Source organism: Microtus pennsylvanicus, chromosome 1, assembly GCF_037038515.1.
Source record: "Microtus pennsylvanicus isolate mMicPen1 chromosome 1, mMicPen1.hap1, whole genome shotgun sequence".
In the NCBI taxonomy this organism is placed as follows: domain Eukaryota; kingdom Metazoa; phylum Chordata; class Mammalia; order Rodentia; family Cricetidae; genus Microtus; species Microtus pennsylvanicus.
In genome coordinates this window covers 219504194-219526822 of record NC_134579.1, presented here as the reverse complement: position 1 = coordinate 219526822, position 22629 = coordinate 219504194, and the positions used below count along the sequence as shown (strand labels likewise).

At 48.7% G+C, this 22629-nt stretch overlaps 1 protein-coding gene across 1 annotated transcript; it reads left to right on the top strand.

Moving 5' to 3' along the window:
• Window positions 1-891: 891 nt before the first annotated feature.
• Window positions 892-9469, top strand: Dll1 (delta like canonical Notch ligand 1). Its single transcript, XM_075951596.1, has 11 exons — window positions 892-1838; window positions 2064-2357; window positions 3006-3066; window positions 3267-3524; window positions 5282-5342; window positions 5868-5998; window positions 6128-6297; window positions 6414-6630; window positions 7670-8468; window positions 8584-8701; window positions 8800-9469. The coding sequence occupies exons 1-11, from the start codon at window positions 1785-1787 to the stop codon at window positions 8803-8805; spliced, it is 2169 nt and encodes a 722-aa protein (XP_075807711.1). The 5' UTR covers window positions 892-1784; the 3' UTR covers window positions 8806-9469.
• The last annotated feature ends 13160 nt before the right edge of the window (window positions 9470-22629 follow it).

Here is a 22629-nt window from a genome sequence, read left to right as displayed (position 1 = left end):
ATGACAGCCACGCGAACGACACACACCAAACTCACTTTTTACCAAGCAGAGAGAGGCCTGAGGGGAATTACCCAGGAGAGTGGGACCGGACACCAGTGAAGGTGGTGGCGGTCGAAAATCTCCCGGGAGAGGGCGTGTACATTGGGGAGGGGGTAAGCTGAAGCTTTTGGCTCTCCTGGCTCAGGGAATACGCTGCCCGGACCTGGATTCCCGTTTCCAGTGATCGCAGACAACACGGAGATACCGGGGCTCCCGGACACTGCAGTCTCTGGGGGCGCCCCGCCGGGATCGCGAGTCTATCGGCGCTCTCCCTCTCCGAGGTTCAGCCGCCATCCTCCACCAGAGGTATAAGCGTGCCTAACCTCCCCAAACTTCCCGAAACCGCCGCGGTGCTCTCGCCACCCTTTGCCCACCTCTTCTTCAAGGGTCCCTTTCCTAACGGGTCCCCGCCCCCGCCCCCTCCGGGAGACTCCTCCTTTGAAAGAGCCTGCCAGGGAGGAGGGGCAGCGTCGGGGACGCGGGCCTCTAACCTCTCCTCGGTTCCTCAGTCCCCAGGACCGAACAACCGAGGAGAGCCTAGGCGGCCAGCGTTGGAGACGTGAGTGTCCGGAGGCCGCGTCCTGCGCGCGAGGCTAGCGGTGACCGCGGGTGGGAGGCGCAGGCCGCCCAGCGTGCCTAGGGTCTTCAGGCCTGTGGCGGTGGGGCGGTGGGAGACACGGCGTCAGCTCCAGCTCCGGGAGCAGAAGCGGTTCGTCGCAGCGAACATTTTGCAGGAATGTAAATGAGCGGGTTTTGCGCTGGGGGAGGGAGGCGAAGGGGCGAGGGCGGAGGCAGAGAGGACTAGGGGGCGGGGAGGTGGGGGCGGGGAGGAGGGTTGCACATTTTACAGCTCACTGACCATTTGGCGATCCATTGAGAGGAGGGTTTGGAAAAGTGGCTCCTTTGTGACAGCTCTCGCCAGATTGGGGGGCTGCTCATTTGCATCTCATTAGTTATGCGAGCGACCGGCAGGATTTAAGGGCGGCAGGCGCCTGCCTCGGCCAGATCCTCCGGCGTGCACCCGCGGTTACCCTGTCTGACCGAGGCAGGTCACGGGAGAGCACCGGTGCGGCACGGAGCCTCCCACGCTTCGGTCTCCGGTCCTGGGTGTGTGTTCTCGCATGGCATTGGCTGAATTCTTGGGGAAGACGCGAGGCTTTGCAGTGGCGCAAGAGATACCGGTCCAAAACACTCTGGGAGCGGCAGCGGCCGCCGAGTGACGCCCGGCGGGGAGGGAAACCAGGGCGCGCGCCGCAGTTCTTGCCACCACCGCCGTCCGTTCCCACCGCGCCCCTCGGGGCCCCGGATTATCGCCTCACCGGTGGGATTTCCAGACCGCCGCTCTCTAATAGGCCTCCGAAGGAAGCCGCTGCAAGCTCTCTTGGGAATTAAGCCGAACATCTGGACTCTCTTTCCTCTGTGTCTTCTCTCCTTTCTCCTCTTTCCCTCCGCGAAGAAGCTGAAGACAAAACCAGAAAGCCAGCGACCCTCACCTACTCGTGGACTGAAAGCCAGAAGAGGAAACCGAAAGTTGTCCTTTCTCAGTGCCTCGCAGAGCTCTGTCAGGGACATATCTGAAGCACCGCACCCTCCTTAAGCAACTGGCCCTGATTATCACACCTGGAGCCGAGAGACGCCTTTCCGCCCGTGCTCCTCGGGTCACATAGACTTTCCTGGCATTCCTGGGTCTTTGAAGAAGAGAGAACAGAGGATACTGTAGGAGAGCAAAGGCGTCCAGCGGTACCATGGGCCGTCGGAGCGCGCTAGCCCTTGCCGTGGTCTCGGCCCTGCTGTGCCAGGTAGGGGGCCGGGCGGGGCTGCTGCGCGGTGGAGGGAGGGGAGCCGGACAAGCTGATCAGCTGTCCATCCCCAAGCGACTCCGGCAGCTACGACCCCGAGAGCTGCCTGGCAGCGGGCGGCTCCGGACGGGCGCTGCGGTGCGCTCGGCCTCTGCGTCCTAGCAAGGGCCCGCGCGCCCGGGCCCCTCCGCCGCCAGTGCGTCCTCACGCCCCTTCCCTGCGCAGGTCTGGAGCTCCGGCGTATTTGAGCTGAAGCTGCAGGAGTTCGTCAACAAGAAGGGGCTGCTGGGGAACCGCAACTGCTGCCGCGGGGGTTCAGGCCCGCCGTGCGCCTGCAGGACCTTCTTCCGCGTATGCCTCAAGCACTATCAGGCCAGCGTGTCCCCGGAGCCACCCTGCACCTACGGCAGCGCAGTCACGCCAGTGTTGGGTGTCGACTCCTTCAGCCTGCCTGATGGCGCAGGCATCGACCCTGCCTTCAGCAACCCCATCCGTTTCCCCTTCGGCTTCACCTGGCCAGTGAGTGGGCACCTGCGCGCACCCGACTGGGCCTGGAGGGGTAGGGGTGGTGGGCGGGTGGCTGGCAGAGGGAGGAAGGCATTGGCCACTGATAAGGGTTGGATAATTCCACAAAGACACGCCTGTGGTCTTGATTTCTTCCCGGGAATTGGCGTGCAGTCTCTGGAGGTTAAGGAAGGCTTGTGGAGCACCAGAAGCCTTTGCAAGCTCAGGGCGTTTCTTATACACCTCGGTACTTATCTGGAGGGCCGAATGCTCCTCCCCCTCCCAAGATTGGGAGAGTTGTTGTTCCTCTAGCTGCTAGGCCTCTGACTGTGCCATTGCTAGAGCAGGGACTGCTCTACACCAGAAAACTAATGACAGACACAGAGGTCCTCTCTTCTTCCACATCCCGACCTTGTTGGCTCCAGAACTCTCTCCCTTTGAAAACAAACACAACCTCCTGTATTAACATATTTTAAAAAGCACACACGGGAAAACCACTCTAAAATCATTGAAGGAAAGTGATAGGAGTTGACCCTCACTGGCACCATACATAGATCTGACTCTGGACTTGTTAGCCCTTAATGCCCTTCCTCCTCCTCCTCTTCCTCCTCCTCCTCTTCCTCCTCCTTCCGGTTTATCATTCACCCTTTCCCTTTTCCCCAGGGTACCTTCTCTCTGATCATTGAAGCTCTCCACACAGATTCTCCGGATGACCTCGCAACAGGTAAGACTCCAAATTTGTACACAGTGCAAACTCCTTGCTGATACACATTTTATTTTACCCACTCACCCAAATCCTCTGATGTCTTCACTGTGCACCTGGAGGAGTTCAGAGTCCCACCCATGGTGGCAGCATCCCCGCCACTCCCTCCCTTCCTGGCCTCTGAGTGTTATCCGAACCAACCTGCGCATCTTCTCTCCCAGAAAATCCAGAGAGACTCATCAGCCGCCTGACCACGCAGAGGCACCTGACCGTGGGAAAGGAGTGGTCACAGGACCTTAACAGTAGCGGCCGCACAGACCTCCGGTACTCTTACCGGTTTGTCTGCGATGAACACTACTACGGTGAAGGCTGCTCCGTGTTCTGCCGACCCCGGGATGATGCCTTCGGCCACTTCACCTGTGGGGAGAGAGGGGAGAAGGTGTGCGACCCTGGCTGGAAAGGCCAGTACTGCACTGAACGTGAGTCCGCGGGAGGATGACTCCAAGGGTCCACTTATGGGAAGAGACACAGGCGATGGTAGAGATGGCTCAGTGGGGGAAACTGAGGCCTAAGGAGCAGAAGTGTCTTGTTTTATGGTTGGTGGCAGTTATGCCCTACTCGGGCATTTTAACAAGAGAGACCTTGTATCCACTGTAGGAAGCTGCTTCTCTTTACAGGGAGGAGTTCAGAGACAAGGCCAGGGGTCAGGAAGTAAGACTGTGCTCTCCCTAGGGCCTTTGTATTAGAAAGGGAAGGGAGGAAGGAAGGGAGGGACAGAGAAGGGATGTGGAGGGCTCATAGTCCAACAGTTCTTGCAGTGACAATGTCTCTTTGGGAAGCCCTCCCTTTCCTCCATGGAGTTAGGATGCCTGACCTGCCCACAGAGTAATCCATTTCCAAAGATTCCCTGGGATATACTCTGTGTCCTGTCCTGTAGGGAAGTCTTCAATCCTTTGAGCTGTGGAAAGTCCACAGGCGTGCCGAGGCAGACTGCAGGGCCATATGGTAGAAGGCACCAGCGCACTGTCTGTAAAGAAATGTAGTAACTGATGTCTTGCAATGCTCTTGCAAACCAGGGGACGAGGGTCACAGGGAGGACTCCGGCTCTGGTTCCGGTTCATAGGGACCTCAGTGGACCCCCCTCCAGCTCTCTGAGGTCTCATCTGTCCCACCTGTAGGAATGGCCCTTTCCTTTCAGTCAGGGCTTGGTGAACTTTTGTTCTCTTGCCCTGGAGCAGCTGAACATTGGACTTGGTGGGGCCTAGGACCTCTGTCAGTGCCTGCAGGAGGATATGGAGTAGCTTTCCAGTTTTAATTTTTTGCCTGAGGATGAAGGGGTCCTTACTTCAGTGAGAACCTGGATGCCATTGTTGCCTAGCTTCCCATATCCTTGAGGGCTTTGGCGCGCCTTTGATGCCCCGCCTTGGCCAGAGCTGGCTGTTTTCTTAAGAACTGGAGTTGCTGACCATTAATGAGTTTCATAACTGGGGAAATGAGCCAGCTCAAAACCTCAGCCTGTGGCCACCCCCCACCTCTTCGGGCTTCTCTGGCCTCCCACTGCAGCTTTCCTCTCTAGGGCCCAATGGTTCTGGGGTAGTCAGAAATCTAAACTTTTCTTCTTATTCAAACACTGGGGTCTCTCCCCGCCCCTGCTTACACGTGCCATAGATTAGATCTCCCCAAGGATAGGCGGTGGGGACTCTGCCCATTCCCATTGGTAGAGGGGTATGTGCTCACACGCGCTTGTGTGAGTGCACACACACATGCTCGGGCTGGGGGTTGGGTGGGGGCAGCATTGTCGTGCTGGGGCAGCTGCGTGAGGGAAGAGACAATGGAGCAGCTGTCCTGCCCTGCACGCTGCACACCAGCTGTCCACTCTTATCTGCACACACACTTTCTGGGATATTAAGAGGTGGAGCTTTGTGCATAGAATTGGAAAGTGGGGGAGGGAGGAGGGAGAAGACTTCTGACCCTCTTTTAGAAGAAAAAGGGACGGGGTAGGAGTGGGGGCTTCTGAGAGCCCTTTTGTCCTGGAAGCACTATGTTAAGAAGAATGCTCACCCCAGGCTTGAATGAAGTCCAAAGCCACCAGCCAGGGTGGGCCAGGCTCTGCAGCCTGGGATCCACTCAGCCTGGACCTACAGAGTAGGTACTGCTAATTTTGTCCCAGTCCCACCTGGTGATACCAGGGAATTCCTGGGGTGGGGCTATAACCCATGTGTTTATTTGCTTGCAGCAATCTGTTTGCCAGGCTGTGATGACCAGCATGGATTTTGTGACAAGCCAGGGGAGTGCAAGTAAGTTTGCAAAGCTTTGTGTCTTCTTTTCTTCTTCGTCTTCTTCTTTTTTTCTATGAGATTTTTCTATGTATCCCAGAGAACTTTCTATGTAGTCTAGGCTGGCCTTGAACTCATAACCCTTCACTGCAGGATCTCCATGCTACATTGCCTGGTTCACCTTTTCTTCTTGCTCCCCCCTCCCCATATAAAACATCCCAGGGAGTCAGTTGAGTGGGAGATGTTGCTCTAATAAAGGTCTGAAAACGTATAAGCTCATACTTAATGAGAATATACAGGTCTCAGCTAAAAAGTTTGCATGGGAAATGATATTTCATATCCATAGTCCTTGTGCATGTTAAAGAAAACCAGGATATCCACCGTGCCCTTCATCTGAGAGGGGACAACAGCTCAGGGGTTTTCAGCTAGTTCTAGTGATGCCTAGTTTGAGGACTGGTAACTTCTTGTTGCTTCTGGAGATAATGGTGTGTGAGAACACCCTTGTGAATCTAGAAGGCAACATGATTGTGCTTTGCTTTTTCCAAGGTGCAGAGTTGGCTGGCAGGGCCGCTACTGCGATGAGTGCATCCGATACCCAGGCTGTCTCCATGGTACCTGCCAGCAGCCCTGGCAGTGTAACTGCCAAGAAGGCTGGGGGGGCCTTTTCTGCAACCAGGGTAAGTCCCTCCCTCTGTGATTGCCAGGTTCTCTCAAAGCAGCCTGATGCTCACTTAAAAAGTAGATTCTTCCTGTGTTTGATCGTGGGCTTTTCCTGCCCCCTTTCCTTTCCTGTCTCTACCCGGCAGACCTAAACTACTGCACTCACCATAAGCCGTGCAGGAATGGAGCCACTTGCACCAACACAGGCCAGGGGAGCTACACGTGTTCCTGTCGACCTGGGTACACAGGTGCCAACTGTGAACTGGAAGTAGATGAGTGTGCTCCAAGTCCCTGCAGGAATGGGGGGAGCTGCACGGTGAGTCGTGGGCACTGTGCTGTGCTACCTGAAGACGGATGGGATTGTTGGTTTTAAGTAAAGTGTGGAGGTTCTTGCAACAGCTTGAGAAAGACTCTTGTGTCCTTCTTGTCCAGGATCTAGAGGACAGCTACTCTTGCACCTGCCCTCCCGGCTTCTATGGGAAGGTCTGTGAGCTGAGTGCCATGACTTGTGCAGATGGCCCCTGCTTCAACGGGGGACGGTGTTCAGACAACCCTGACGGAGGCTACAGCTGCCATTGCCCTTCGGGCTTCTCTGGCTTCAACTGTGAGAAGAAGATGGATCTCTGCAGCTCCTCCCCCTGTTCTAATGGTGAGGGTCGATGGGATGTCTGGTTACTGCCTCCAAAGGCATATGCTTTCTTATTAGAGGAACACATTGCTCTGGGAGTCATCTTGGGTTTGTGGATTCCCTGAATCGGTTCCATGAGGATTTGGGAGGAAGACATGCAATCAGGAGGATTAGTGACACATTCGTGGTGCAAGAAGTGCCCTGGTCAGAAGGCCACAACCCAGTCAGGGTCAATGTTCAGGTGCCTGTCACCATCCACAGCTCTGCAGGCTCTCCTCTGATAGAGGAAGCACAGCCATTGTGTCTTTGGGAAGGGGGTCTCGCTCCAGATAGCAGTTAGGGTACCAAGTATGAGGAGGCATGCTTTTTGCATCATGAACCTCTTGCTGGTGGAAGAGAGGTCAGGTACCTAAAATAGACTCAGAAGGGAGATGGACCCAATAGTTGCCTTTCCATCCCTTTTCTCTTCCTCCGTTTTTTCTTTCCTTCCAGTCTTCCTCCCTCTCCCTTTCCTTGCCCGCTTTCTCACTGTCTTCATTCTTGTCTGCCTTCTCTCCTGTTTCCAGTCCTTTCTCACTCCCTGTGCTATCAGCAAATGTGATGTTCCCTATAACCCTTCATTTCTCCCCCTGTAACCTGGATCTGATAGTGTAGTATCCCTTGTCTGGTGGTCGTGAGAGGAAGGTAGTGATCAGGCAAAATGCCATACGCAGTGCTGTCAAAATACTGATCTACAGACTGGACATGGTGGCACAGACCTGTAGTCCTCGTAACTCCAGAGACCGCAGCAAGATGATCAAGTTCAAGGCCATCCTGCCAAATCTAGCAAGACCCTGTTTGAGGCAGAAATGTGGGGAGCAAGGTACTGGTGATGTAGGGGGTTTGCCTAATTCAGGCAACAAAAACAAAAGCTCTTATTATTTCTAATGTGTAGGTCTTGTTCTGGTGTATTTGAGATCCTAAGATACGCGGTACAAAACCAAACTATCATTGCATCTGTGGTATGTGTAAATCAGCGTGTCTGATTGGTGATTAAACTTCTGCCTCCGCTGTGTTCCAGGTGCCAAGTGTGTGGACCTCGGCAATACCTACCTGTGCCGGTGCCAGGCTGGCTTCTCCGGGAGATACTGCGAAGACAACATAGATGACTGTGCCTCCTCCCCATGTGCCAATGGGGGCACCTGCCGGGACAGTGTAAATGATTTCTCCTGTACCTGCCCACCTGGTTACACAGGCAGGAACTGCAGTGCCCCCGTCAGCAGGTGTGAGCATGCACCCTGCCACAATGGGGCCACCTGCCACCAGAGGGGTCAACGCTACATGTGTGAGTGTGCCCAGGGCTACGGTGGCCCCAACTGCCAGTTCCTGCTCCCTGAGCCACCACAGGGCCCCATGGTGGTGGACCTTAGCGAGAGGCATATGGAGAGCCAGGGGGGGCCCTTCCCCTGGGTGGCCGTGTGTGCCGGGGTGGTGCTTGTCCTCATGCTGCTGCTGGGCTGTGCTGCCGTGGTGGTGTGTGTCCGGCTGAAGCTACAGAAGCACCAGCCCCCACCTGATCCTTGTGGAGGAGAGACAGAGACCATGAACAACCTGGCCAATTGCCAGCGTGAGAAGGATGTTTCTGTTAGCATCATTGGGGCTACACAGATCAAGAACACCAACAAGAAGGCGGACTTTCATGGGGACCATGGTGCTGACAAGAGCAGCTTTAAGGCCCGATACCCTGCTGTGGACTATAACCTCGTTCGAGACCTCAAGGGAGATGAAGCCACCATCAGGGATGCACACAGCAAACGTGACACCAAGTGCCAGTCACAGGGCTCCGCGGGAGAAGACAAGGGCACCTCAACACTCCGGGGGTGTGTGCTTTGAGCTGGGCAAGGAGGGCAGGAAGGTCTTTCCATAGTCTGGATATGTCCTTGTTCAATCACATTCCTGTGTGTTTATTATGGTTCTTTCTACTTTTTCTTCCAGAGGAGAGGTCCCTGACAGAAAAAGGCCCGAGTCTGTCTACTCTACTTCAAAGGACACCAAGTACCAGTCGGTGTATGTTCTATCGGCCGAGAAGGATGAGTGTGTCATAGCAACTGAGGTCAGTGTGCAACGCTCTTGTCACAGACGTGGGTAATAGGGAGAAGGTCTGTTTCTTTCTGGAGTTAACTTCCTGTCCTGTCCCCTGGGCCTTTCTAGGTGTAAGATGGAAGCGATGTGGCAAAATTCCCATTTCTCTTAAATAAAATTCCAAGGATATAGCCCCAACGGATGCTGCTGAAAGGAAGGGAGGCCCCAGGGACTGCTGCTGAGAAGCAGGCTCAAGCGGAGCTGGTTCTCTCGGAGTTAGCAGAGGTGCCGGACACTGCCAGCCCGAGCTTCGGCTGCCGCTGCACTGCCTGCTGGACGTTCCCATTGCACTATGGACAGTTGCTTTGAAGATTATATATTTAAGTGGACGAGTGACTTGATAACTATAGGAAGCACGCACTGCCGACATGTCTGTCTTGGATTACTATGAGCCAGTCTTTCCTTGAACTAGAAACACAACTGCCTTTACTGTCCTTTTTGATACTGAAATGTGTTTTTTTTTTCTAGACGGAAAAAAAATGTGTGTTATTTTTTTGGATTTGTAAAAATATTTTTCATGATATCTGTAAAGCTTGAGTATTTTGTGATGTTCATTTTTTTATAATTTAAATTTTGGTAAATATGTACAAAGGCACTTCGGGTCTATGTGACTATATTTTTTTGTATATAAATGTATTTATGGAATATTGTGCAAATGTTATTTGAGTTTTTTACTGTTTTGTTAATGAAGAAATTCATCTTAAAAATATTTTTCCAAAATAAATATAATGAAGTACAACCTCGGGTGTAGTTTCTAGGCATTGTCTCCTCACATATCTATTTCACAAGACCATGAGAAGAGGAACAATGTCCGTGTCTTTATAAAGGCCTTGCCTGGTGTCAGTGGAGAAGAAAGCATTCCTTCTGCTTTCTCTGGAACTCTGGATTTGCCCTCACAAGCTGCCTTCGTTAGAGAGGCACTTGCAGTCTCAATGATGTATCTGAGTGGTACCGAGATATTTTAAAGATCTAGTGACTGCCTGCAAACATTATACTTTTAGAGACTTGGAACGAAGCTTCACTAGGGTCAAATGTCAGTTAGTCACTTTGAAATCACCATGGCGAAGCTGTTCTGTCTTAGAACAAGGCTTACTCACTTCCTAGTGAGTTTATTTCTAGTTCATTCTAAAAGCTAGTTGGCTAGTTAATTCAAGCCATCACGGTGGGAAAGAAAGTAGCAGTGACTGTCTTCTTTATTGGCCACCTACTGTATGCCAGGCTCTCATTATATTTCACTCATGAGACTGGTATTATTATTTCTACCTTATGGGAGAGGAGAGTGGAGCTTGTAGGCCGAGTCACTGGCTCTGGAGTCCCAAGTAGCTGTCACATTAAGATCCAGGCAAACATGATCTGGGGATGTAGGACCTATGTTTTTAGTCCTTCCAGGGAATCAGTACAGAGTCAGATCACAGGTGGTAAGTACATACTGGGGAAGAGGGGGCCTTACTCTTGTGTACAAAGAGTGAAATAGTGGAAGGAAGCCTTCCTCATACGGCTAGCTGAAAAAGCAGCTAGAACTTTCCATATATCAGTCTTTGGTGCTGAGGGAATGAACACTGCTAAGAAGGCCCAGTCCACAGAGTCTTCTGTCCTGATCATCTCCAGGCATAGTTCTCACTGAGGACAGCCTTGGCTGTTACTAATGAGAGCGTCTCTAGTGAAGCAGTAAGAGGCCCAATCTCCCACCCACCACTTCCTCAATGGCTCTCTTGCTTACTTAGGAGCTCTTTGTATCTGGGGAGCTGGCGGGTGGGTAATTTCTCCTTCCATAAGTGGTCAGGGATGACCTGTGGCTGGTACGTTCATCACACCAGTTTCAGGAGTATGTAACATGCTAGGATTCTTGTGAAGCCCAGTCTACAAAAGTGTTTAAACGTAAAACTGCTTTGATCTTCCCAACCTTGTAAAAACCAAAGGATAATTCATCTTTCATCTGGGGAAAGCAAGTGACCTGCTTAAGAAGAAGGTAGGTGGCTTAAAGCTTCTGACTAGGAATCCAGGACCCTAGCAGAAGCTAAACTGTGTGTGTGTTGGTGCAAGTGGTTTTTCAGAGTCTGAGTTGATGCCACTTATAGTGAGAAATTCAAGTACTTCAGTTAAAAACAGCCATATAAAAGCCCAGACAAGAGTGGGCCAATGGTGACTCACAACACCAAACAGCGCCCAGCCATGTTTAGCCTCTGGTCATGCCTGCCAAGGCCTGCACTCTGCTTCTCTCCAAGTATGCCATAAGGAACGAGGAAGGAAGGAACAATGATGGTGTAAAAATAGAAGATCCTTTTTAATAGGAATAATACTTGAGCTGGATCTCAGTATTTTTCAAGTTCTGAGGAGTGTTGGAGTATGGCTGGCTGCCAACATAGTAGGAAAGACCTGTGCCAACACGAATCCAGGGGTCAGAACAGGAGGCTTCAACCCCCGCCCCCCAACTTCCTCCTGTCAAATCCCATAGCCAGTATCTTTGGATTTCAGTAAGACTACAGGTTGGGATAGAAGGGAGGAAGGGAGGGTATAGTCTTGTATCTTAGGGTTTCTGTTGCTGTGAAGGGACACCATGACCACACCAATTCTTATAAAGGAAAATGTTTATTTGGGGAGGCTGTCTTACAGTTCAGAGGTTCAATCCCTTATCATCACGGTGGGACATGGTAACGTGCAGACAGACATGGTGCTGGAGAAGGTAACAGGAAGTGGTCTGTCTGACTGGGAGTAGCTTGAACATAGGAGACCTCAAAGCCCACCTGCACAGTGACACACTTCCTCCAATGAGGCCACATTTACTCCAACAAGTCATACTTCCTAATAGAGCCACTCGCTTTGGGGTCATTTTCTTTCAAACGACTACATCTTACTTATAGGTTTTTCTTACTTTCTTTTTTGTTTGTTTGAACTTAAACTTTATGCTTCCAGAAGTGTGTGAATACTGGAAAGAAACTTATTACTAAAATCATACTCTATGAGGGCTTTCCATTTCATCATTCTCCACGTGGATCAGATACTTTCCAGTGAAGGTGAGTGCTTACATCTTCACTCATTCAGAGCTTGTGTAGACTCCTGGGTGGTTGTCACCCAGTGGAGACCGTTGTGGCCTTTTCTCTTGATATCACAGCGGAGGGAATGGTGCTAAATGTGGCTGGCCTCTTGGCAGGGCTGTTTCACAATGCTTTGTGTTCTGAGCACCTTTCTCCCTTGCAGAGTCCTTGTCTGCCTCCTGCGACTTGTCTTTCTTCAACCTCCCCGGTTCCTTTGGGTGGAGGAAGAGCAGCAACTGCTTTGTTAATTTTGTGCCTTCATGAAGTTCAAAGTAATGGCAACCACCAAAATAGAAGTGTGCTGGCTTTGCAAAGGCTTCTTCAAGGGCTCAGGACATGAACCTACTCATCCAATGGGCAGAACTCCACAGGTGTACTTCCTGCTTTGAACTGATAGCTGTAAATTCAATGCTGGTCAACAATGCGAGTGACAAAGTATTTTTTCCTCCAAACTGAACCTGCGTTTGATACATCTCTAATCACACGATCAAGCAGAGGACCACAGGGGGCTAAGAGCCTCCTCAAGGACAGCAGGGTCTATATTCAGCATCCTGGGAACTATGTAGGTCAGCTAAGCTGCTGGGACAACAAAAGAATATACAGAGAACTGACAAATTAACAGGGGATGCTATGTATCCACTGACTGCAATGTCTAGATCTGGTTTCTGTTTCAAAGAGTTTAAAAATTTATGAGCAAACTGGAGAAACTTAAATGCTGCCCAGGTACCTCAGTGGTTGCAAATGTGTACTTACTCAGTATTTAGGTGTGATATATTCTTACTTTGAAGTCAATAAAAAAGAAGAGTCCTTTTCATTTAGGGAAAAACTCTGAAGCGTTTCTGAATGAAGTAGTATGGGTTAGAAAATCTATTTCAGGCCCCCAGATGGGATGTGCTAGCAAGTGGGGGTAGAACAAACCAGGGGCTACACCAAGTGGTTGAAGCTGGATAAACATAGCTGGAGTCAATTTCACTTCTCTCTCGAATGCTTGAAACTTCCCATAAGCAGAAATTTTAAGATGAGCTTTTCGATGACTACGTGCGCAGTGATCTTTCTGTGGGCTGTAATGTTCTAACAGGTGGTCTGAGTGTGAGGGGCTTAAGCGAGGTTATTTATTTATTTATTTATTTATTTATTTATTTATTTATTTAAGATTTCTGCCTCCTCCCCGCCACCGCCTCCCATTTAAGCAAGGTTTTCCATCTTGGCATATGCATCTTTCAGATGGGAAATCTTATAAAACTCAGGGTAAGCAGTCTTGGTTGGGTGCAGAGAGTAGTTCATTCAAGAATTTTCATAGCAGAATCTTGGGTCTAAACTCCACTCCATGTGGGCTCTGCACATGATCTAAGTGCTCCACTGAGCCTACAGCTAGCCAGTGATGCAGCCGTGTGGGACTGCTGAAGGTCCTATTCCTGCTGCTACCACGATGTTGTTCAAGCACAGTGGCTCACTAATCTCAGCATGTGCTGAGATGAATAATTGTTTCTATGATTTCCTCACAGGGTTTCAAATTCTTAACTTGGCCTCTTGGGCCTTGGTGTAATCTGGCTCCTGACTGTCCCTGGCATTTCAGCTCATGTTCTTCTCCCTTTGACCCTTTAGCCTTTGGCTCTATCCAAATAGGCTGTGGGAAGATCCCTAAACCTTGTACTTTGGAAGTAATTCTCCAGCTGCTGGTATGCTGTGTTCTCTTGTCATTCTGATCAACTCTCTGAAAATGCCCTGCAGTCAGGAAGCCTTGCCTGGACATTTGATCACGGTCAGTGTCCCAAGAATTTGTAACCATAACTTGAATCCAAACATAGAAATTATCTGAGCATTTGACTGTATTCCTTTGTGTTTATTCCGAGAGCTGGTTGTGGAGATACAACCCAAATACACAGTGAGTGCATGTTTACCTGGTATTGGGTAAGCCAAGTTTGCTATTTCTCAGTCTATGAACTTTTTGAAAAACACCAGGAAAGATAGAGGGTACTATTCTGACTATAACATGGCTCACACAGGAGATGTGCTAGGAGATCGTACTGACAGTAGTGTTTCTATTAATGCAAGCTACTGGAAGATTCCCTGACATTTCTGACATTTGTCATTTGAAAACAAGCCAGAGACGACTTTTTAAGAGTATTGTATCCCTGCAGAATATTAGTATCTTAAAAAAACACAACAGGCCGGGCGGTGGTGGCGCACGCCTTTAATCCCAGCACTCGGGAGGCAGAGGCAGGTGGATCTCTGTGAGTTCGGGGCCAGCCTGGTCTACAAGAGCTAGTTCCAGGACAGGAACCAAAAGCTATGGAGAAACCCTGTCTCGAAAATCCAAAAATAAAAAAAATAAAAAAAAAGAAAAAAAACACAACAGTTTGTATTTATGTTCATTTGCATTACATCACTGCCGAAGGTGCCATCATTAGATCTTCCATCTGAGCTAAAGCAATACACTGTCATTTTTTTTTTTTTGCTTCTTAAGAGACATCCAAGTCTCTGTAGAAACCTTTTCTGGATACTTACTCTTAATATTTCAACTTTAATAGAAATGATATTGACTGCTGGAGGCAACCAGAATGAAACCGTGTTGTAGGATATATCATATCTTGCACAGATGGGAAAAACAAGACTAGGATCACTCATTAAAATCTTAACAGGGAGATTAAAGATACAGAAAGAGGAAACTGTTCAGGATTTCAGGCTGGGCCTCCTGCTGCAAAGGAGGAACGTGGCACAATGTCCATGACTGGCCAAGAGGTGGTCACTTTTCAGCAGACATTTAAACCCAGCTAATATTCATACAGCCATGGCCCTTCTTAGGACAAAGCTTCTCTGACTCTGTCCAAGAAAAAAAAAACACCATTGAGAATAAGCTAGGTAATCTTATATATGTTAACTTGAGCTTCAGAGTTATCAAAGGAGAAGGACAGACATATCTGCTTTGAGGTCTGGCTGTAGAACAGAACTTTGACAGCCGAGTCTTGCTTTACAACTGGATGTGGACATTTGATGGGTAAAATCAGAAGTTTGTTACTTTCTACCCCCAGCTCACCACCTTTTAGACATTGCAGATATCAATGGTGGTTCAAACTGTGGGTTCTACTTTGGTCTAGATGTTCAGGGTCATTTTTTAAAAAAGTAACCTGAGCTGTATCTTTGATAGGATTAGTATTGTTTCAGAGGAGTAGGGACAGGATAGGTAAAAGGAGGGAGGAACAGAGGGGTGTGAGAGGGAGGAGGGAAAGCAGGTTTGCTCTTAGGTAATTTTCCCACTTACAGAATTAACAAGCACCATCCCTTCGTGAATTAGAACGGTGCTGGGTGTGGTGGCACACAGCTTAATGCAAACACTTGGGAGGAAGAAACAGGCAGCTATCTGTGAGTTAGAGGGCATCCTGGTCTGTGTAGCAAGTTCCAGGATAGCCACAAAGATCCTGTCTCAAAAGGAAGAAAGCAAAAAGAATTAAAATGGTACCAAACCAGCATAATTTTTAGCTGTGTTATAAACACTGATAACCAAATGTAAATGTAGCTCTCACCCTTAGCAAAAGTTTCTTCTCTTTGCTAAAGATGGAGACCATTATAGAAAATCATAGTCAAAATACAGAGAACAACTGGCCATGGGATACCCATCCCCATTGGGTGCATCTACAGATCTACAGCACAGCTCCTGAACCCAAGGCTCAGGGAACACCCCCAGAAAGTGGATCAGAAAGACTTTAAGATCCATGGCAGGAATTCTGCTGTGAGATTGTGTCTCCTAGAAATGACAGGGAAGCCACACCAATGAGACCTCAACAATTTGGCTGTCTAAACAAGACCTGAATGAGGACAGCACTAACAGACATGCTAACATAAAGGGGCTGTCTCATAGGGCTTCGCCCCTAGAAGAGAAACTATAGACAAGTAAGGAATGTTGAGAGAGGGAGACTTGGTCTTCCCCAGGGATGAGCTCCTGAAATGGTTATCTAGCACCAAGTGGTCAACCCAGAAATCACATCTAAACAACCAACACTGAACAGGGTCAGCAGGACCTGGGCTCATTCTGAGACTATACAATCACACCAAATGAACTAATATGTGAAAAATTAAAAACAAACCAGAATGAGCAGGTTGTATTTATGTGTTGACATGCATATATATGTTAAAAATTAAAGAATAACAAAATTTTAATAATAAAAATTAAAGAAAAAGAGTCCACAAATTTGAGATGACTGGGTGATTTGACCTTGGAAGTGAAAAATATTTACCACACAAAACTCCATATGCTGTTGCTGGGACTATTTGTTCATGATTTAGAGCAAGTGTACTTCCTTAAGGCAGTTTATAGATTCCTGTATTTACTGAATCCAGTGTCCATGCTGGCCTCTATAACAGTTATAACAAATGAAACCCACGTTTGCCTTGGAGGCACAGATTTCTCTGAACTGACAGATGCCTTAGGGTCTGGTTCTTCTTGGGGGCATAGACATTATGCTTCCCTCAAGCTCGGGGTCATCCCGGCCAAGGATCCACAGTGAAGAGATACAGGCACCTGGAGCTCATACCGAGCTCCTGCTCTGGGCTCTATCAACCCATCCCTAAAACCCTTGGCCTCTTTTGTTGGGTGCTACACCAAGTCCTACAAAAATAATCTGGCTTTAAAGCTCGTCATTCAACCCAACCAGCTGGCAAACCAATAAACAGACCTTCCCAACATTTATATTGTAGCCAGCAAACATCTCAAGTGGAAAAATTACTGTAGGCTACTCTCTGTGTGCTAATTCTTTTAACCATTTCCTCTATATCGATTGATTTAAAATATGGTCTGTTTAATAATATTTACTGAATCATCACACATTTAACACACCAATTGTCCCACTTTTTAATGACAATGAATTGAAATTTCATCAGCAGTAAAATTGTTTTGTCAAGAGGAAACATTCTAAGCATTCTAGGTAGTGTTGTTATGTATTTCTGAACTCCCAACAAAATTTATACCAGTTCATAATGGTACCATTTCTTCTTTCACCAAAGAGACACTAGACTTTAAAAGTTCATTTGTCAATGTGAGAAATGAAAAAATGGTATATCTCTTTTAATTCTGTTTAACACAGACTGATGTGGGCATCCCCTTCAGGAATGTCTGACTGATGGACACTCCTCTACAGACCATTAGTCACTTTTCTTGAAGCTGCCAGATATTTAGAATATTCTCTCATGTGCTTTGAGCTTTATTTATTAGTTGGTGTGGTTTCACGGTTTCACCTTACCTTCTTACTCCTGCTCTTGGGTTCATGTTATATAGCCCAGGCTGACTGGGCTATTGGTTGAGTTCCAGCTTCTTGACGGCTGGGATTACAGGTACTTGGCTAGTCCTTCTTTTTAAAACTAGCATGATTTTAGGTGCGATTCACACGCAGCAATATGCATACATATTATTGACTTTCACAGAGATGTACAAACTGTCAGTATTTTACATACACAGAGAGGCATTTATGTCTTTGATGAAGCGAGCATGCACCTATTAAATGTATAGTGGATGTGTATGATCGGCACATAGCAGGGTAGATGTGTCTGATGGAGGAGGGTCATCTTTCTATCTGTTGTTTCATTGGTTAAGTAATAAAGAAACTGCTTGGCCTCTGATAGGGTAGAATTTAGATAGGCGGAGTAAACAGAACAGAATGCTGGGAGAAAGAAGCTGAGTCAGGAGTTGCCATGATTGTCCTACTCCAGAAAGATGCAGGTTAAGATCTTCCCAAGTAAGCCACCTCGTGGGCTACACAGATTATTAGAAATGGGTTAGATCAATATGTAAGAGCTAGCCAATAAGAGGCTGGAACTAATGGGCCAGGCAGTGCTTAAAAGAATACAGTTTCTGTGTAATTATTTCGGGTAAAGCTAGCCGGGTGGCGGGAAGCAGTCCCACCGCTGGTATTATAACAGAGTGGCGCCCAACGTGGGGCTAAAGCTAGCAGTGCGGGTGGCTGGGTGCCGGGGATGCAGCCCCGCCGCTCATATTACAACATGTGTCAATGATTGACACACAGGGAGGAGGGTGTATGTCAACTGTTTACATACAACAATGTGTTTATCTATGGTTTACATGCTGTGTGGTGGAGATGTCTGTGGTTAATATGCAGCGAGAGAGAAGTGCTTCTATGATTGACATGTAGTCAAATGCAGACGTGTCTTGTGCTCCAAAGAATATACACTGCGAGACTCAGTCTGTGATGTAGGCAAAGTATAACCATTCACCTAGAGAGTATTCCTCTGGGTAGTCCCTGTCATCAAGATCACAGGTCTGACCTCTCTCCTCTGTCTGGATTGCACCTCAGCGTTTGTGGGAGTTGGTACTGTTTTAATACAATGTTTAGCAATTCCATAGACTTGTCACAGGTAAGGCAGATGGCTGGGACCCTGATGGGGGAGTGTCATATATCAATCTGTTGATTTCATTGGTTAAGCAATAAAGAAACTGCTAGGCCCATTGGATAGGCCCACCCTTAGGTGGGTGGAGTAAACAGAACAGGATGCCGGGAGGAAGAGGAAGTGAGGTCAGACTCCACAGCTCCGCTCTCCGGAGCAGATGCAGGAGAGACGCCATGCTACCTGCTCCAGGGAAGACGCACACCATGCCCCAGCTCCGACCCAGGATGGACTTAGGCTAGAATCTTCCCGGTAAGCGCACCTAGGGGCGCTACATAGATTATTAGAAATGGGCCAGAGCAGTGTTTAAAAGAATACAGTGTCCGTGTAATTATTTGGGGCATAAGCTAGCCGAGCCGGGCAGGCGGCTGGGGTGTTTGGGGACGCAACCCCGCCGCCGCTCCTTATTACTACAGGACCCTAACCTCATTCCCACTCACGTGAGAAGCTAGGATCTGGCTTCTCTGTCCAGTCTGCCTAACAATGCTGTCTTGTGGAGGCTCCCAAAGATGAGTTAATAGCTTTGATTAGCTTCCCACCCCACTTCTTGAACCCTTGAATCTGCTGTCTTCTCACCTAATGGACCAATCTATTTCTCTGAGGTTACTGCTCCCTTGTTGAAGGTTTTGAGCATTTGCTCACAAGCCAGCTCTTCTAGGAAATTTGGAGGACATGGCTAGAACAACAAGAAATGGCTCTTCCAATGGCTTCAGGAAGGAGAAGGGCAGCCACTATCTCTCTCCCCAACTACCATTTGTCTGTCATATTAAACCGCCACTTCTGACTGATATCTAGGGCCAGACAGGGTAGGGGGATTGGGCAGCTAGGGACTGAAGGACGTGTCTTGGGGTCTGAAGACTTGTAAGTGTGAGAAAGGGGAAACACAAGACCTCAATGTGCCTCCGTACCTCTGTGCCACTATCTACCTGGATCTCTTATCAAGACTGCGGCCTCCCAGGCTATATCCAGAGCCTGAGCCAGAACCTGACCACTCCCAGTCATTAAACACACCTTAACACTAATTCTCATGCGAAACTAGAGAGAGTTTAGTCAATTATCCACTCAACTTGAAAAAACTGAAATCAGTATCATTGTTCAAATGACTGGATCACACGTGTCCAACAAGTCTTTAATTACAAATCACCTTCCGGCATCACACTGTAGACAACTATCTGAATAAAAACAGTCGACGGTACAGCTGGCCATCACTGGCAGTAGATGATGGGATGCACCTCCAGGATCTCACATTATATCCTTCTGGGTGGCATTAGAGAAATCAGCCTTGTGATCACCAAAGTGAAATCAGTCTTGCTAGATGATGGGCCTCTAGCACAGCCTGCCACGCCCACGCTGTGATAAGGAGCCTGAGCCTCCAGCTGATGGATTCTGAGGTGCAGAAGAATGTTCAGGTAGGTGTCTGTAGTCTCTCCTTGCAAATCCCAAAGGATCCAATCACAGGGCTCTATCTACCCTTAGGGTCTCATTCATCCGGCCACCCGCCATCCGCTCTACCAGACCACCACAATCAGATGCAGTGATTATTGTCTTACCCCTCACAGTGAGCACTAACTCATGAAGGCCTTGTGAATATTCAAACCATACCCAAGCCATGGTACCTGCCTGCTGCCCTTTTACGTCTTATATATCCGCAGATCAAGGTCACGGCAGGCAACATAACGAGGCAACCCACAAGCCGCACTGCTCAGACCGTTGGAGCCCTTAGTGAGGCAGACAGTTCTTACTTGTGGTGAGTCCTTTGGGTTCTGAAGCTGTCTCCTCTTTGTACAGTGCCAACCAGCTCTCCCCCCCCCCACTTAGGAAATCTCAATGTTGACATTTGTAGGAAGCAGATCTAGCATCTCTGTACATTTATACTTTGTTCCTCTGGCCCACTAAGGAAGTAAAAATCCTGAATTAGCTCTTGAGGTCATCCAGGTTAACATGGTCTGTGTTATCTTAATTCTAGAAGACAGGACCTACCAAGCAAGAAACTAGTCCTTCTGTGGTGACTCCTTGGGTTTGTGTTTTTATGTCTACAGCAGAAATGTCAGGCTTTGTTGATAGGGTTCTATTCTTTGGGGCTACATTCTATATTCAATGCTATCTGCCCCGAATGTGATTTGGAATGGCCCTGATTTCTAACATCTTTTTATGTCTCCAGAATAGTGTCTTGTGTGATGGCTACTCATCAATATTTGCTGAGTAGATTACTGGAGGAAGGAAAAGATAAAAGGAACTTCCTTCCCCATCCCCGGCTAATACCCATCCTACAGAGTTCTAAAGAATTACAACCCAAGAATGGGTGTGGAGGCTCATGCCTTTAATCCCAGCACTTGAGAGGCAGAGATAGGAAGATCTCTATGAGTTTGAGGCCAGTCATGGCCAAACAGAGGAACCCTGTCTCAAACAAACCAACAAACCACAAAGATTGAAAGCCAAGTTAAAGATTGGGTGGAGAGGTCTGTGTCATGGGAGGGCAAGAACTGGTCAGTAAGTGTTGCATTAGGAGTGGCGGCGGGGCTGCGTCCCCAGCACCCCGGCCGCCTGGCTAGCTTATGCCCCAAAATAACAACACACAAACTGTATTCATTTAAACACTGCTTGGCCCATTTCTATCTAGCCTCTTCTGGGCTAACTCTCGCACCTGGACTAGCCCATTTCCAATCACCTTCGGGTGCTACACACATGAAGTGAGCTCAGACTCGACAGCTCTCCTCTCAGGGGCAGATGCCTCAGAGAGACACCATGCTCCCCTCTCCCAGGCAGACGCGACCCAGGATGGATGTAGGCTAGAATCTTCCTGGTAAGCGCACCTTGGGGTGCTACACACATGATTGGAAATGGGCTAGTCCAGGTGCAAGAGTTAGCCGAGAAGAGGCTAGATATAATGGGCCAAGCAGTGTTTAAAAGAATACAATTTGTGTGTTGTTATTTTGGGGCATAAGCTAGCCAGGCGGCCAGGATGCTGGGGATGCAGCCCTGCTGCTCCTAATACAACAAGTAAGCACTTTTGGGGACCAATACTGCAGACAGAACAATCGTCCCCTAAGATGCCATTGTCCTAATCCTGGAACCTCATATGGTAGTGGCTTGTCGCAGATGTAACTTTTTAAAAATATTTCTCTGTCTGAGTGTTTCGCATGCCTGTATATAAGTTCAGCATGTGCCTGCTGTGCCTGCCACCCTCAGAAGTCAGAAGAGGGCATCAGATCCCCTTAGCTGATGCTGTGGAGGATTGCGACCTACCATGTGGCGGCTGGAAACTGAACCAGGGTGCTCTCAAGAACAATGAGTGCTCATAACCACTGGGCCATTTCTCTCACCTTGCAGATGCGATCCCATCAGGGATTTTCCTCAATTGCTGGAGCCCTGATATAGTTATGAGGGTCCCTAAGAGAAAAGGCAGGCATACAGGTTATAGTCAGAGAAGGAGGTAACCACAGGACCAGTGACTCAGAGTGGCCGCAGGATGAGGGCAAAGGTTCTGAAGTTACAGAGAAGCCATGAGCCACTGGGTTGACTCCTAGGAGCATAAAGAGATGCCCTCTGAAGTCTTCAAGAGGAAAGATCCCTCAGAACCCCCGGACTTTAGTCCAATAAGTCCCCAGTTCAACTCCTGACCTTCGGACTCTAGTGATAATGTGTTACTAAAGTCATGGCTGTGATATGCTGTTACAGAAGCCAGGAAGCTAACACACAGGGCAACTCCTTGGGAGGGATTATAGGTGGGCAGATGGAAGTTTCCAGGCCAGGTTCTGTGCTCAGCATCTTGTGCAGCCTGCTAAGATATTGAAATTTTATTTCTTATACCTTGTAGGTTTCTGTTACTCCAGACCCTCATGACAGTAGAGATCAACCTGTCCCTTCTCTAAACACTTGCACCCTCGTAGAGTGGGCACAGAAAGGGAGGGAGGAAACAAGGAAACAAGTTGGGGTCCATGTCAGCAGGATCTGGTTCTGCTGTGGCCCCACCGCTCAGCTCCTGTTTCTTGACCACCAGTTAGATGCAGTCACCGAGTGTCCAGATCCCAGGGTACTTCTGCAGGAAAAAAATGCACAGTTCTTTCCAAAATGCCATTAGAACTTCAACAATGGGACCAAATAACAGGTGCCAGGAGCAGCTGCTGACGGTTAGCAGCTCTTCTTTCAAACATATTTTGTGTGGGGAAACCAAGGGCTTTCAGAACTGCTTTGTTCTGGAATGTTCAAGGCTATTTCCTGTCTCTTCCTACTGCAGCAGCTTTGGTATTCCTGAGCTGAGTCAGGAGGTAGGGCACCGGGAAGCCCCAGGTCAGAGCAAAAACCTCAGTCACTAACCCCTTGCAGTTGCTTTGAGACAGCACTTGATATTCCTGATATCTTTCTGAAATGAACTGTTGGCTCCATTGTAAGCCTAGGCCATGATAGAGAGGGTGCAAACTGTACAAATGTCTCAAGGGCACAAGGAGAGGGGAGAGGTAGGATGCAG